The sequence below is a fragment of the Vanellus vanellus genome (assembly GCF_965231255.1).
Source record: "Vanellus vanellus genome assembly, chromosome: 1".
Classification (NCBI taxonomy): Eukaryota; Metazoa; Chordata; class Aves; order Charadriiformes; family Charadriidae; genus Vanellus; species Vanellus vanellus.
Window position 1 is genome coordinate 75,568,271 of NC_138905.1, and position 16,993 is coordinate 75,585,263.

The 16,993-nt window shown below is 39.4% G+C and overlaps 1 protein-coding gene across 1 annotated transcript in view; it reads left to right on the plus strand.

Moving 5' to 3' along the window:
* Positions 1–355: 355 nt before the first annotated feature.
* Positions 356–16,993, plus strand: part of GYS2 (glycogen synthase 2) — a 46,149-nt gene continuing 29,511 nt past the window's right edge. Inside the window, exons 1-4 of the mRNA XM_082495987.1 lie at positions 356–602; positions 10,034–10,215; positions 13,118–13,309; positions 14,103–14,288. Coding sequence (XP_082352113.1) covers positions 482–602; positions 10,034–10,215; positions 13,118–13,309; positions 14,103–14,288 — 681 coding nt within the window. The 5' untranslated portion in view covers positions 356–481. The remainder of the gene's footprint in view (positions 603–10,033; positions 10,216–13,117; positions 13,310–14,102; positions 14,289–16,993) is intronic.

Below are 16,993 nucleotides of genomic sequence, written 5' to 3' on the forward strand. Positions count from 1 at the left end.
GGTGTATCTCAAGGGGAGGATTCAGGGGCCGGACTCAAATCAGGTGGTGAACTCGAAGTGTCCTCTCTGCTGGAGTTTGCTCAGGGCAGTGCTGAATTTACAACTGTTGAGTTTCAGTTGTCCCTGAGGTGGTAGATACTGAATGCTGTGGCTGAGGGGCTCAAAACCATTTTTTACCTCCCTCTAAGAGAAGAAAAAGAGAGCCCTGGCCCCAAAACAGTCAAGACCTTTCTCAGGTCAGTCTTAAATTCTTACCTTTACCAGCAGCTGCTTCTCAAGCCCTGAGGATTTCACTGAGCCAATTTAATGCTGGTGGTCAGACAGTTTAAACCCATTAGCTGCCAGCTATCTGAATAATTTTCTTCTTGGGGCCCAGCAGACCAGCAGATTGCTCAAACCAGAACTGCGGAGAACTGCCACATTAACTGGACATTTGCTAACTGTTGTGGCCTGCGTGGTGAGTGTTCGAGGGCTGAAGAAAATGCCACTGGCTAGATCGCTGTCCATGACTTCTCTTAACGGGCTTCCTCAGTGGGAGGATGAAGACCTACCAGTGGAAGATTTGTTGCTCTTTGAAGTTTCTTGGGAAGTTACCAACAAAGGTTTGTACAACACTCTTAGGAGTTGGTATTGCTGTTTTCATGGGAGTGGAGGGAGGCATGAAGGATTTGGACAAGAAAGGCATAAAGGGGAGCTTGGAGAAAAGTGGGCTGCAGAACTGTTGTATTGGAAGGAGTATATGTGGCATCCATGTGTAATCGTGCATGCTGTGTGTGGGCTGCATCTGCCTGTGCTTGTGTGGGATAAGCATATAGTTAGGATGTCTGTGTGTCTTTACATGTTTCACCACCAGGGATAGGTTGTTTAAACAAACATTTAAGTGTTATGCCTCGGTGTGCAGATGTATGGATATATAGATGTTGCTTTGCACATATTTATATTTTACCTTCCGTGCAAATTCACTTGGGAATGTAGTACGTGAAAATGAGCTGTAAAACAGACATCTGATTCAGAGCCGTTCAGCGTTCTCCCTTAGCCTTCTATAGCAGTGTAGAGATGAGGTCAACTTTGAAACAGGTATAAATAAACATAGTTGCATTGAAGCCACTGAACAAAAACCAGATGTCAATGACCACTAGTCTTTATGCCAGCTGAAACCCTTTTGGACTGGTCTTTGCAAACACAGGTGGTGCCAGACAGGGACTTCATGCTTTGTGCGTGTGTACAGATTCAAAATCTGTTCACTGCACAGAACTTGTCAGACAAAGTGCACGCTGCTTGTTATGCAAAGATCTCTCTGCCTCCATTTCTAATTCACTCCTCAAATCATTCTCCTTCACTACATGTAGTTCATCAAGGGGGAACAGGCTCCATTTTTGCCACAAAAGTGAGTTAGTATGAGTAAATGATTGACCTCGTGTCTTATTGTCCTGGCAGATAAATAGAGAGATTAGTCGGGAGAGGGGATCTGTAATCTGTTAAGATTTTAACTCTAAAGGGGAAACGTGTGTGAGAGGAACAGGCAGTGCTAGGGTTTATACCCATGATGAAACTGGAATTACTACTCTGTGATAGCTTCTGGTATTTAATCCGCACTGCAGTGCAATTTTACATTGCTCTTTTTAGGGTGGTGAGGAGTATCGATACCCAGAGGTAGTACAGAGTAGCTTTTGCACTTCAAATCCTTGTGGGCTTATTTTCCAGTAGCTTCAGTCAAGCTTTTTGAGTTAATTTACTGCTATCAGAACTTGGAGCATGCAGCATTTAATTTTGCAGTGCGCATAGTAAGTAAGGCACTGGCAAGCAGATGGCAGCAGAAATCTAGCAAATTCAGGTGTTCTCGCTAACATCTCTGAACTCCATAGTATGTATATTTTCTGAGTCATCTGGACCCCCTGGTTATAGATATCACACAATATTTTTAAGAAAGAGTAGAACACAATTAGATTTATCTGTCTGTGTATGTACAAAATGCAGTGAATCATTTAATCATCCATATAGCTCTTGTTAATTTCTCCAAAGCCAAATCAACTGACTAAACAGCTAAAATTTATTATTCTTGCATTTTATGAGAGAATGAATATTTATAAGAGTGAATATTTATTCAGTTAGTTTAAAAATAAGGTGCTGTTAATTACACCACTTAACCAAACCCATATATTCAAATAGGGCTGACTGAACTACTCACGACAAACAATTTCTTCATTAGAATCGGATCTCTGTGCAAAGTTTCTTTAAACCAATCTTGACTGGAAACATTTGTGCAAAAATTCTTTAATAAGCTTATTTCAGTGTATTTTTCTGGTAAATTCTTGATACTGAAGTGTTTTTTCTATATCTTCCAGGCAATTGAATGTCTAAGTCATGTTGTGAGATACTGTTCCCTGGTGACCTATCTTTCATAAACACTTCTTGGAAAATGTTAAGGTGCCATGTTTCTTGGGAGAGAAAGTAGCCAACAAACAGGGGAGAATTATCACAGAAGATACATAGGCTCAGGAAATAATAGCTTACGGTGTATTTTTCCTGACTCCTTAGCAGAAGGAAGAACTGTTTATTTGATTAAGTAGGCTGACCCCACATAGATTTAGTACTGCTATGCGGTTTAGTGTTTTAGTTTTAATGCTGCTACATATATTCCTAATATAGAGGGAAGGATAAGCATTAGCTGGGTTTATTGTCTGACAAGCTAATTCTGAGCATTTAACATGAAGGTTTCTTCCTTCCTTTCTGGCAGTGCGAAGGTGTGGCAGGGTAGATCAGCATGAAGCTGCCTTGCACTGGTAAAAGTGGTGCAAAGCTACAGGAAAGAGTTCAAGTCTTTGCATTAATTTTATTTGCATCACTAGGTGCTTGGTTATGGGTTCATTTTCTCCTTGAACCATGCTGCTGCTTAGTTGTTCCTCCGATTCTCTGTGACAGTGACAATAAGGCCGAATGTCTTCTTCCCTGTGAGGAACATACTACCAGAGTTCACGGATGGCTGTCTATTCCCACACCTTTAAACAGTGCACTTTACAGGTCCTGAGATGTTTTCTGAATCTCTCAGATATATTCTCCTTCAGAGGTTGAGGTTGATGAAGGGGTCCTGCAAATTGGAGCACGTCTGATTACGTATTGTGAGAGGATCTTCATGTGGCCGGCTGCCCATAGGGATCAAGCGTTTACTGGGATTTCCCTGAGCAGGAGATGGTGCTGATTGGTACTGAGGCATGAGATGCGGCTGTAGGGAAGGACAAATCAGTTGTACGAATTCAGTGCTCAGAGATCTACAAGTATCCATTATTTCCAGAGTCTCATCACTTCTTTCTCAGCAGCTGGCACAGTGGAGTTCTCTTTTTTTTTCTTTTCTTTTTTTTTTTTTTTTTAACTCTAGATCATTTTAACACATGCTCTAACTAGGCAGAGCTTTCTACTTCTCTACTTCTTTTTATATTCTCTGTCCTGGCCACTGCCTGTGCTAAGTGGCAATGTCTGACATATATGTTGGAAAACACCAGCAAATCTTCTTTCTCCTTTTCTTTGTCTGGATCAAGGAAAGACACAATAGCTGAAGGAGAGAATGAGAAATAAAAAAGGCTCATTTGCCAATGTCACTCTCCCTGTGAAAAGGAACTTGCCATCTAAACCGAGCACAACATTGAAATCATCTGGTGTTGAAAGTCCTCTGCCAAAGAAATTAGAAAAATTTAGTTCGTTTTGCAAGATTTTCCTCACTTTATTTAACTCTTCGCTGATGGGCAAGACACATAATGTGAAGTGGATCTACTGTGTGTCTGTGGCAGAAAGGGGGTCCCAGTGCACTGCAGTGCCACATGATCTGGTGGTAATCTTGAGGAAGCCCAGCATTTTCCACCTTTCCCCTTCTCTCCTGGCCACCGTGCTCCAGTAAAGCCAGGGCTGGTTATATCTCTGTGCATGTTAGAAAGGAAGACTGCTTTTCTTCCCCTGTAACACGAAGACCAATAAAAAAGACAGGAGCACAAACCAAGTGGCTACAAGCTATGTAGATCTTGTGTCCGAAACCCCACAGATGGAAATTGTCAACAGGGAGCAGCCAAAGGCCATTGCAGGAATAATGGCGGCAGTCCCTTTTTCCTATTGAAAATTTAAGCATTTAATCTGGGTATAGGGGCAGTCTAATTCTGTAAGTTACAATAACAGTTAGCTGTAGTTTAGTGGGTTTTCTGATACATTAATGAGAAGGGCCGAGAATGTTCAAGATCTGGTCTGTGCTCTATAAAGATGTCTTTAAAATCATTCCAGTAATATTTAGATTAATATCTCCTGCTGTAATACTAACAGCTTTTAGACAGAAAATAGAAGAATACTTAAAAATGCTGGGCAAACAGCCAGTTTGTATCATCATTCAGCTGTGAACAGATTAGCTCAAGAGTCACTGGTAGATGAATCCTTAATATCTTTTTCCATCCCTATTGGAATGAAGATTCTGCTAAAAACAAACCTTGGTTCAGTTCTCTCTGGAGTGGATCTCTGTGTACAGTTTCTCTGGTGAAAATCTTGACTCTTGGAAATTAAACACTGAATCCACTGAAGTCAGTAAGACCAGCTTTTCACCCCCTCTGCATTAAATGTCCTTCCATGAAGAAAGTTCTTTGGCAGAAGGTAAATGGTGTAATCTATGACACACGTGAACTAACACACTTTGGGGAGTGGGGATGTGCTGGCATAAAGCTGGCATAAGCACAACATGAAAGCTCTGTGCATTTCTAGAGTGGGGTGGTATGTCAACGTCAAATCAATCTCAAATGAAATCTTGTGCATTGGGGGTGATGCACACAGAAATAGTTTCTGTATTGTGGACATCTGTCATAAATTTCAGTGTTTCAGTATTATTTCAGAATGTGTTAGGAATGCCAAAATTTAACAGAATTTAGAGAACTTCTATCTTCTGATAAGTCCTGGCCACAAATGTAGCCAAAAATACATGAAAAACCTCTGCTATCTGAAGGTGCTGTGTTTTTTTTCACTTGACGTGTTTTACAACGTTACTCTAAAAATGGTCCCCAGATATCTCAACAGGCAATCGATAAATAAAATTCCAACTAAACATTAGAAAAAAAAAAAAAAAGTTCAAGGCCAATTGCATCACATCTCTATAGATCAAAGATACATTCTGAGGGGAAGGCATGAAAGGATAGTTGATGTAACTAGTAATTGTGGCAGTAGAGTCAACTTGAATCCTGAACCTGGGTCCCACCGCTTTCTTGGATTCTGTGGCAGCCATGGTCCTCTGGAAAGCTTTAGTGCTTTCAGAGTGGTCCGCTCAGGCCATAGCAACGAAGCTGAAGAGCACCGGGAGCACCCTAATCCTCTGTCTCTGTATAGCAAAGGTGTGTGTGGAAGGGCTCCTGCACCGGTCAGTGACAGTCTCCACTTATCTATGTCTGACACGCATAGCTTCACTTCCTATCACTCTCCATTCTTTTTGGTTGCTGCTGCTCCTTGCCTCTGTCCTTCTGCAGTGTGGGCTGGGTGGGAGAGCAAGTGAAATGAATGGTGGCTATCTCTGGCAGTTTGGAGAAGCTTTGGCAATTCCATGCTCAAAGGGTCACACCTTCAGAAGACATTTTTTTCAGTGCAATTTCTGTGTAATCCTGGAAGTTGTGAACACTTCTTCATCAGGTGACAAAAAGCATTGCCAATGCATCTTTCCATGTAACAGCTTGTGGCAGAAAGAGCACATCTATATATTAGAACTTGCACAAAGGTCTCCAGTTGCATAGTTAGATCTCCACTTCTGCCTAATGTTGTCCTCAGTAGTGATATAATATCAGGAGACTGTTCTTGACTCACAGACTTTTTATTTATTTAGATAGTTCTGATGTCTATGCTGGAGGACTCTAATTGCTCCTTGGATTTTAAATACACAAAAGAAATAATGCACCAGGACTTGACATGAGGAAAGAGGAAAATGACTGCAGTGATGTAGATAGCACGCAGAAAAATTCATAGTAGTGGTAACGTATATGAAAACATTCAAGCTTTTAAAAACAATTCCATGAAATTTTCTGAGAAAATATTTTGTTTTAATCTTTTAATTAATTTTTTAAAGAGGTCACTAAAAAAAGAAAAGTCAAACTTCTATTAAAAGAACAAAAACCTTTCCCAAACATTTTAGTTCCCCTTTCCATACCAGCTTATTTTTTCCCTGCAAAAAGAGGAAGAATGAAAAGGAAAAAAGATTAATTGTTAATTTCCTTTTTAACTTGATTTCCTTTATTCTGGTGAAAAAGGTAAAAACGTGTTTTAAAAAGAAATAATAAAAGTATTTTTCACTCAAGGACATTTAAAAATGATTAAAACTTAAAATATTTTAATAAAACTTTTTGGTGGAGATCAGAACACTACACTAGCCTTGTATCCATATTTTACTGCTAATTCCTCATGTTTGTGATGATCCAAACCAATTCTCTGAATCTGTTCTCTCCTAATTCTGCATCTATTTCTCATTTTGTCCTTTATTGTTTGTTTTAAAACCTGTTTCAAAGTACAAAACTTCAGAGGCTGCATACAGAAACTTGCAACATCATGGGATTTTGGTACATCCCTGTTGTTTGGAAAAGTTTTCTGTTTATAATATGACTTTAAAACATCATATTTGAGAAGAATAAGGAGGTTTACTAAATTGCTAGAAGTAATTTGCAAATTCTGTTAGGCTCCAAGTGAATATGTAAACCCTTACTCTATTAGTCAGTAGGATATGTAAAGCATTGCTTACTGGCACAGATGTTTCCAGGGAATTCAAAGTAACTGAGCAGATATAAGCTATCTTTTAATGATATATAAGGTATTCCTTAAATTAGCTATGGAAAAGTGTAATTTCAAAAGTCAATACATTATTCTAGACATCGCTCTGTTCTTCTTAAGGTGTCCTTTTTTAAGTTATACCCAACACTTTCCACATACATAGTTTCACTTGCACACTTTCCGTCCCCTGTCAATTGAAGCTTATGCAAAGACATGCTTTGTGAGTCATATTTCCACAGTAACGGAGAAGACAAAAGCAAGTTTGGGGACCAGGTAACCCAGAGCTCTTATCACAGCTATCTTCTGAAGAGTGTTCACAATCTGTAAAATGTACTTTTTTGGTTTTATCCTAAGTACTTTTCATTGCATTTCAGGCAAGTCAGTGCCCTGAAATGTTTTTTACCTCGCTGTGCAAAAGATTATGATGGCAGAGCACAGCATACTCTCCACTCTTTCCCTTGGAACAGGCCTTTCGTACATCTTGGGCAGGGCAAGCTTTAGGACACATAATGATCCTAAGCAAAACCTGGTGAAAAGAAACACTCGGCTGTTGGCTATACAAAACAAAGTTCCAGGCTCTATTCAGCTCCTGAGCTGCAGCTTTCTTATTAAGCTTAAAATTAATAGCTGTGGAAACTCAGCTACCCTGCTGATCCCAATGTTGAACGCCTTGCAGTGTGAAAGAGGCTGATCTCCACTCTTGTGATAGTGGGTTAAGACCTTTGCACCACTCTAGTCATATGCAGCTATATCTAACACCTTATTTAGTATCTTTCATCTTGGAGGTAGATACTTTCTCTTTTTGTGGGGTCACCAGGCTGCTTTGCACAAAAATCTTTCCTTATTGTAAGCTCAGTATTTCTGCCAGTTAAAACCAACTAGTTTCATGACTAAGATTTCTACCATCCCCCTTATTTATCCATGTTGGTTTGCAGTGCTTTATGCTCATATCACGTACTTACCACCCCATAAGAACAGACATGTCATCGTTACTGCATCGCTTTATGGGTTGAACATTCTGACTTGTCTCATATAATTAAAATGATATATTTATCTGAATCCAAGCTATTCAAGTAGTCTCTCTCAGCTTGTGAGCAGAGGAACTTGGAGGGAATATATAGTGTCGCTTACCTAAGATTTCTCTAAATCCCTGTCCAGAGCAGCCATGGTAGAATATGGTGACTATAATTTAGTTTCTTAGCTTTCTGGTCTTAATGAGGTGTAGAAGAAGAGTCTTGCGCACAGATTTCCTTCTGCAGTTCCATGTCTATATGATATGAAACTCTTGAACTGTGAGCTTGATTTAGGAACGTATACCTGTAAGATTCGTGTCTTCTTAGGACTTTAATTACTACGTAGGGCAATACTTTATTGTAATAATTCCACTTACGAAGCTGGGAGATTGGAACTGCATTTGTTTTTCTTTAAAATACCTTCTTTAAAATATCTAGAAGCCTGAGACATCTTGACATAAAAATAGTAGGGCTAGGGAACCTTCAAGCATTCAAAACAAAGAGGCTATTGCTAAAGAAAAGGATTTTAAGTGCATGGTTTCTTTTCTAGGAGCACAATTAAAAACATAGCACTGTTGTTTAGTTCCTCAGGGCTGCAAGGTACCAGGCTTGGCAGAAGGCTTTCTGGAGTTGTTAGGTGATACAGGTTAATTAATCTGGGAACTAATCTCCCAAAATGCTGAGCAACTTCAGCTGCTCTACTGTAAATGGTGGTCATTTGCTGCAGATTTTTAAGGAGAATCAGATAATTTCTGAAGATTCTTACTATATGCAGTTGCGTGCAGTGCATTGGCACCTCTGGATGCCCCAGTACCTTTTAAAAAGTAAGTCTGGAGTACCTGCTATCAGTCATTGCCAACTTGCAGTGCTGACTTCTTATGTAATTTTGATGTCACTGCTGAAAGGCATAGCACAGCCTTCTTGTCTGGGCTATTACTAAATGTTTTCAAATTCAGTGGAGGTTGATATTTTTAAGTAGGAACACTAATTCTCTTCCTGTTACTTCCTTTGTTGTTTGCTTGTGCCTGTTGAGCTTCATTTATCTTACCATGCTTTAAAATCACTGGAGCTATGCTAAATTTGTCACTGATGTACAGCAGCTACCTAGTGTCTGATTTTCTTTTGCCTTGCCTTTGCTTCCATTTGCTGGATTTAAGCATGTGCTGCTGTTCTTCCAAGTTTGTGGTGGTGGAATGCCCACTGCCTTGCACCGTGGGTCCTGTGGCAAAGGGGGCTTTGCAAGGCTGCCCTGCTAATGCATGAATTATGGGGCTGGCTATGGAAAACTGTGAGGAAGAGCAGCCAAGTGAATTTTGCATACAATGTGCGAGACTAGGTAGATCTGTACTGACTCGTCAGGAGATGTTGTTGTCACATTCTCTTATACATTTTATGTTGTGTTTATTTTTAAAATGAACAATATTTTGGTGGAAGGTTACTGCAGATGTTTATATTGGGAGTGCAGGCTACGTTCCTTCCAACTTTAACAACTCATCAGAATAGTGATGGGACATGACACCTTTTGCTTTGAGGATATTGATTTAAATCCATTTTTATAGTTAGTAGTCAATGTCCCTCAACTTCTCTCAGTGATCTGTGTAAAACAAGCTGGAAGTGCCAGCTCAGTTCTCACCACATATATTTCCACATCACAAAAAATATGTTTGAAAACTATATCTGCTGCAATAAAAAAGCAGAAGGCTATACTTGAGGAGCAGTAGAACCAAGATTAGGCATGAGAGGGTGGAAGCATGAGCCCTAGAATTTGAATCCCACAATCTGAATGTAAAAATTTCAAGTTCCAAAAAGTGGGTAATAACATAAGAATGAAATAATATATTAGTTGAACATTCGTGGTGTGACTTTGACCATCTAAAAGAAATTTAAAAAAATCACAGACTAGATAAAAATAAAGTTAAGGATAGAAAGCATCCATTTGAGATTTGAGGAGAAATTGAGGGAAACCATATGCAGTCACCCAGGAGTAAGCAAAGCATTAAATTGTCATTTTAGAATTACACATGGTCTGCTAGAAGTGCATACTCTTAAAGTGAACGGTGAAGCTTTGATTCCATTTAAGAGACTGAACTTCTATTTATTTGATAGAGTCTGAGTTTCGCTTAAAATCTGAATATGTGAAGTCATTTAACTAGAGGTGTGTCTGATCCACCAGTGGGTTTGAGCTTATTGCAGAGCTTTGTGGCCTGTACCCCTTTCTCCTTTTCGTTCTTTGTGATTTTCTTTTGCAGTGGGAGGCATTTACACTGTGATCCAGACAAAAGCGAAAATTACAGCAGATGAATGGGGTGAAAACTATTTTCTGGTTGGTCCCTATTTTGAGCACAATGTGAAGACTCAGGTGGAAGCATGTGAGCCTCCAAACCCTGCGGTTAAGAAGGCAATGGACACCATGAAAAGCCAAGGGTGTCAGGTAAATGAGATGTGCTACTGCTTCCCAGGGCAACAAAGCTGACTCTGAGGAGATTACAGTTTCGGTTAATGCTCTTGCCGTTCCACTTGACACAGCAGTCCTGGTCAATGTCACAATAGGAAAGGCTCAGAATCCACTGTTAGAATGGCAGAGTCAATTCATTAAAGGTTCTTTTTGAGGAAGAATCAGTTTATCCAATTACAGGTTTTAACGGTCATTTATCTGCAAGTCTACTTAATTGGATTAATGACTTATTTATCCAGTATCTAAATACAGTGAGATTTTAGTAGATATAATATAACCTTACTTTGACTGAACACTTACATTACATTTGATGCTCTTGTACTGGAGAGAGAAAAGCATTCCACTAGCTCTCAATTTTTCTTATGTAGCATTATTTTGAGTTGAAAGCCAGCAAGGGACAGACCACAGGTGAACTTAAGAAAACCACCCCACCGACAAAGAATCTGCTTTGGCGCATCGATGCAACTATGTGTCTCTTCCCTAGGAAGAGAGGTTAAACCACAGCACAAGGAATGAGTTCATCCGTGTTTCCTACACAATTTTTAACCAGTGTTTTCTTTGTGATCTCAGACAAACCTCATAGCCTCTCTGTGACTGTTTCTCCAACAATAAACTAGGAATAAACTTCTTCCTATAAGGGTGATCTGCTGAAAGGAATGGAATCTGCTGTGCTGATGGGAAAGCTACTAAGCTGCAAGCAACTGCAGCCTTGAGGAAACTGATTACCTGAAAATGAGTGGAAGATAGCACATGCTAAATCTGACCTCCTTTCTTGAAAGTCCTCATCAGAGATCTAGAACTCACCTTCACACTGATTCAGCATTGAGTCCTGGCCTTGGGCAACCTGGTCTAGTGGGAGGTGTTGCTGTCTATGGCAAGGGGGTTGGAACTCGATGATCTTCAAGGTCCTTTCCAACTCTTTTTAAGAGAGAGATGCTAGTTGGCGGGAGGAAAAATTGTCTGCTTATAATGTGTGCTGGACAGATGTGAAAAGCATTGAGAGGCAGCAGCAAGGAAGCATTCTTACAGGCTTCTGTTGCTGAGGGGCATGACACACTTTAACGTAGAAATTCATAAGCTTATTACCAGTGCCACAGCTGGTGGCAGTCCAATGTGTTATCTCCCTTTGTAACAGCAGTTCTGCTGTTGTTAGGATCCACTGTCCTATTGCATATTATGTAGAAGTATATTGTTGGAGTGTATAAGTGCCACAGCTTGGGAAAGTGTCTGTTGGGAACAATAACGTTGTGTGATGCTCACATTGTTCAGGCTGAAGTTCAAACTAAAAGGTTTAATCTAACTGCCATTATTTCTAATCAAATTTTCATAAGTGATTGATCAAATTTTCTTGTTGCCTCTGTTGCTTACGAAGATATGTCTCTGCAAGCTGTGTAACACTCCTTTATTTGGAAAAAAAGCTAAAGATTTGTGGGGCAGGTTAATTGCAACGTTATATCTGTACACTACTTGCTGTTCCAACAATACATTCAATTTAATCAGCCAACGCTGCCAGCCTAGCATGTGCATTGTGGTGCTGGAGTATTCACATATAGCAGCAAATCTGTCCCTGGTACGTCAAGTATAGCTTTGATCTCTAATAAAGACGCTCTAGTTTCCAGGAGCTGTGCTTATCCTATTAGCATTTATGTCTGGATTTTGCTTATGCATCACAAAAGATCCCTTTAAACCAGGGGACCTAGGAACGCTTCCAAACTTCTCAGGTCAGGTGTGTTCCTTGCCACAGCTGAACTCCATATTTAAATGAAGTCTGGGTTCACACAAACTGCCTGCTCTTTAGCCTCATTTTCCTGAATAAGAAACCTGGATAGCCTGAAATAAGTACAGAAGGAGCTGACCCTCCTTCACACACCTGTCTTTGTTACACTCTGTATTTTTTGTGCAAACAGATCTAAGAGCTTTCATCTCATTGTTTTCAAGACTTGACCTGTATTCAGCCCATACTAGCGTCAGGGCTGGGTTCAATCCCCAAGGTCCCAGAGCTTGGTGAATGAAAAGAGTTCGAACAGCGTCATAAAAGATTCTTTTGCATGGGGTATAAACTGCACTAGTCTCCCTATAGTACCTCATTCTTCCCAATTAATAGGTCTCTGATGCTATAGCTATTTTGATGGTAGAATTAATGTGAAATAATTTGACTGTACAGACTGATACAATCTGTATTGTGGTGCCTTATGACAGTTCAGCCTACTCTCCTGGTTGGACAGGTAGGTTATATCAGTGGGTTTCTAAATACTCTTAGAGGTGTTTAACTATACCGATGCAGATAAAGGAAGAAAGCTGTATTTTTAGGCTGATGGGGTTTTAGGTATTATTACACCTTCTGATTGATCCTTCCACTCTACCAAAGGGCATCAACTGCGCTGCTTGGACAGAATGAGGAAATGTCATGGTAGATACAGTTCCCAAGCACCTGTCCTACAAAATCTATCACCAATATTCTAACATAAATGGCAAAAGATTGGTGACAAATCTGACGGAAAGAAAATAATAATTTTGAAGTAAGAACAAAAACAGCGTAGATACTTCAGTAATATCGTAAGACCTCATTATTCAACCAAGTATAGTCTTCTGAAGCTTTTTTTCATTAAAAAAAAGTTAACATTGCAATGAAAATCTAAAATGAAAGTCTTTAAAACAAAATGTTCTTAAAGATTGTAGTTTCCTTTTACACCTGTCTTTGGTCCAGTATTACTCTGTGTATTTTGCAAGGAAAACCACAAATCCTGGGTATGTAGGACTATGATCACATATTCCATATGTAAAGTACTTAAGATTTGGTGGATGAAAATAGTTATACTAATTGGCCTTTATGTTCACTTTCATATTTTCTGCTTACATCCTTGCCTCTTTCCCATAGGTCTTTTTTGGAAGATGGCTGATAGAGGGCAGCCCATATGTCTTGCTGTTTGATATAGGATCAGCAGCTTGGAATCTGGACAGGTGGAAAGGTGAATTCTGGGATGCCAGCAACATAGGGATCCCTTTTCATGACCGAGAAGCCAACGATGCCGTGATTTTTGGATCGTTAACAGCCTGGTTTTTAAAAGAGGTACAGTTTTTATAAAGATTTTCAAACCTCAGCCTTGTCAGCAGGGCAAAAAATCTTTGGAATGTGATTCCTATTCTCCATTTTGAAAACTATGATTTTAAGGAAATTGATACCTGATGTAGATCAAATTTTTATTTAAAACTTAAACCTAAAGTGGTCATTTAACTATATTTTTCTGGGAGAATGCAGGGTGCTGGTGGAATGCTGCTCTATGTGAAATCTGCAGTGTCTTTTCTTCTCAATTACCTTAAGTAGGATTTCAAACTCCCTTCTTCTCTCCAACAGTAGTCAAGTTGTCACACTCACAAACTGTCCTCGAAGCCGGTAAAGTCATATCTCAGCAATTAGGGGGGAATATAGATGGACGGAAAGAATTAATAATAGCACTGTGACTTCACATGTCACTCTATCACAGCCTACCTGAAGGGAGGAAACTTTGTTAATCTGCAGAATCATCTGTCTGTCATAGGTGCTCATGATTTTCTTATCCAAACAAGAGTTTCAACAGCAGAAGGGCAAGTTAAAGGAAACAAGAGTGACTGTGCTTCCCAGAGCTCCCTAGCACTCTAGGAAGGATACTGTTCTGAGGCACTAGTGAGGCACATGCGCTTCTTGGACTAAGGATTAGGGCTGATGAGAATCAAGACACATGACCACTTAAAACACTGTACTGCATTGTCATATGAAAGAAAACAAGCACAAGAAGAAGGCATGAAAAAAAAAAGGTTTCTGGGGCTGGGATGATGAGCAGGGTAATATGTGTTTCATGTATGTCCTTTCTAATTATTTTCAGCTTTCCTGTCAGTTTGATGACAAGCCCAACATAATTGCTCACTTCCATGAGTGGCAGGCAGGAGTTGGTTTAATACTGTCACGATCTCAGAAACTTCCTGTTGCCACAATTTTTACTACCCATGCGACTCTGCTTGGGAGATACCTGTGTGCAGCCAGTATAGATTTTTACAACAATCTTGACCAGGTAAGAGATATTTTTCTCATTCCTTCTTTTTTTCAGTTAATCAGCTCCTGGCTCCTTTTCTGTTTACTGTGCCACACCATATATTGTATACTGTGTGATCACTTTTGATTGACCCACAGCTGAGTGATAGGCTGCCAGTTCCAGAGCACAAGAAATGGTATTTGTAAGACCACAAGGTCTCTAGGCGTGAATGACTTTGTCTCTGTGTCATCTGACAGGTCTTAAAGCTCAGTGGAGTCTAGAATATTTGCACTACCTTCAGTGAACTTTGATTTACCAGATTTGCACTGCAGAGTACTGAAACTCATTCAGTCTCCAGTCAAGTCAGCGCCTTAGTCCAGTCCACTGATACGTGGCGTAATATTGCAGCAGTACAGGATTGCCAGCAGAGGTTCTTAACCTTCTTTTCAATGGTTTGGGTCTTTGTTCAAAAGCAAGTCAAGTATCCTTGAGAATATTCCCCTTTTTGTTCAGGAAAGGCATCCATTGTTAGAGTTGATTGCTATAGTTTGGGAGTTACTGTCAGCAGTATGATTAACCACTGAACGTAAAACCTATTCGGCTGTAGTCATCATCTGGCACTTTAGGTGCAGCCTCAAAGCAGTCTTTCTTAATGAAAGGCAGTAGAAAAAATAGCTGGTAGCCCTCCTCTTGCTGAAATTACCCTGGAATTCCTTTTTTTTTTTTTTCCCCAGCCTACTTCTTAATTCTTGCAAGTCATAAGTCCTTCTACTTTCAAGCTTTTCATGTTAGGCTTAATTTGTAACTGGCAAATGTAGGAAGTATTTTGTGAGTTCAGAAGACCCGCATCTGTTTCTTGGAATTTTTTTTAACTATCTAGTGGTTTTGCTTTTCACTGTTCTCTTTCCACTCAAAGCATAACACAAACAAACATTTCAAGGACCCAGATGTCTTAAGCACTGCCTTCAGCAGAGGTCCATTACCAGATCTGGGATTTCTAATATGGTTACAGGCAAACTGAGTTCAAGAGATTTTTGCATTCCAGCACTTACTGAGGGTAGAGGTAGTTAAAAGACTAAAACAACTGCCTTATTCACTGTCCATGTATTTCCTTGGCTAAAATCAATGAAGCAAGTTGGCAATTTTCACTTAGATGTTTGAAGCTTGACATTCTGTGGAACAACACCATTTTTTTTTTTTTTCTTTCACGCCAATGGCAACTATTGAACCTACGGAACACACTAAGAGTAAAAGACTGTCTCCGCTCATTTACTCATATGCGTAAAGGTTGTAGCGTGGTGGTGCTTAGGGGGAATTCTCATTGCCCACTGAGGTAACTAACATAGGTGGTTACTCCTTCTAGGCTTTCTCTATCATCAGTGGAATTGCACTGGCCTCTTCATAATTAGTGTAAAAGGCAAACATCCCCAAATTACCATCTGAAAGATCTGTCTCCATCTATCACCTAGGAAAACCAGCCTCTTAAATTAGATACATTTGTTAGGTGCATTAATGAGGCAGCATGAATAACGCAGTCATGCTGTCAGACCCAAGTTTCATGAGTCTAGACATTCCTGCTCCCTCATATTCTCCTTATGTGTATATATGCAAAATCCAGCTTTAAAGTCACATTAAATCATTTTTCTCTGGACGCAGCTAGATTGAAAGAACTAAAACTATGCAGTTTCAGGTTTAACACTTGAGAAAGAGGGGACTTTTCAGCAGTAACTTTATTCATTCAGCCTTGCATCTTACAGATAATCTGTTAGTAAGGAAGCCATAGTAAAAACAAAAAAAAAAAAAAAGGAGGTGGGGAAGGGGCATTAAAAATGAGAAATTAGAATTAAAGAAAAAAAAGAATGCTGATTGTTTTACAAACTGATGCTAAAAATACTATGTCAGTGCCTTGCCTTTTGTAAAGAAAATTCTAAAAAAAAACCCTTGTTTTTTATTCTGGTTAATTTGGTGAGCTACAAGTAGTCTGGTACAATAGTCTGCTTTTCTCAAAAGCAACTTTTTTTCCCTTTGGGATAACTTTGGGGGCTTCACCCTTGTCTCTGTACTTAAAAGAAAAAGTAATGATCTTATATCTGAGCAGACTTACAGATTTAAATATATTTATAATCTAGTCACAGTATTAATATCATTTTTACTGTTCACACGTGACACGGCCAACTTTATGTGATAAGGTGCTGTCCATCCTTCTGCAAAGCTTCACAAATCCCATTGGTAACTATCAGCAGCCAGTCTGGCCCAAACCATGACAATGATAAATACAGAAATTTCTATTCAGATTTTATTCTATGAATATATGGAATGAAACATATGTATCAGTTTGAAGTATTACAAACTGTTTTAAATAATATTTAAGGTAGGAAGCTTGGATTTCTAGACCCTAATGCTTTTTGTCCTCTGTGAAGAGATTGACATTTAAAGGTACTGATAGAGGAAATCATGCCAACCTGTTATACTACTGTTTAACATGCTTATAGTATGCTAAAGCTCTCCCGGACAAAGTTAACTTTTAGTAAGAGATCAGGTATCTTAATGAGGGCTCTTTTGACTGTAAAAATGTCAAGCTGGCCCAAAAGTCTGTTGATAAACATGAGAGGTTGATTGGAATACAGTAATTAAATGATACAGATAGCCAAGTCTTCTGAGGCTATACTTGTTGCAGTCTTCTAGTAGTAAACTATTAAGGTCAAGCAAGCAATATGTCCAATGGAGAATATTCTTCAGGGCTT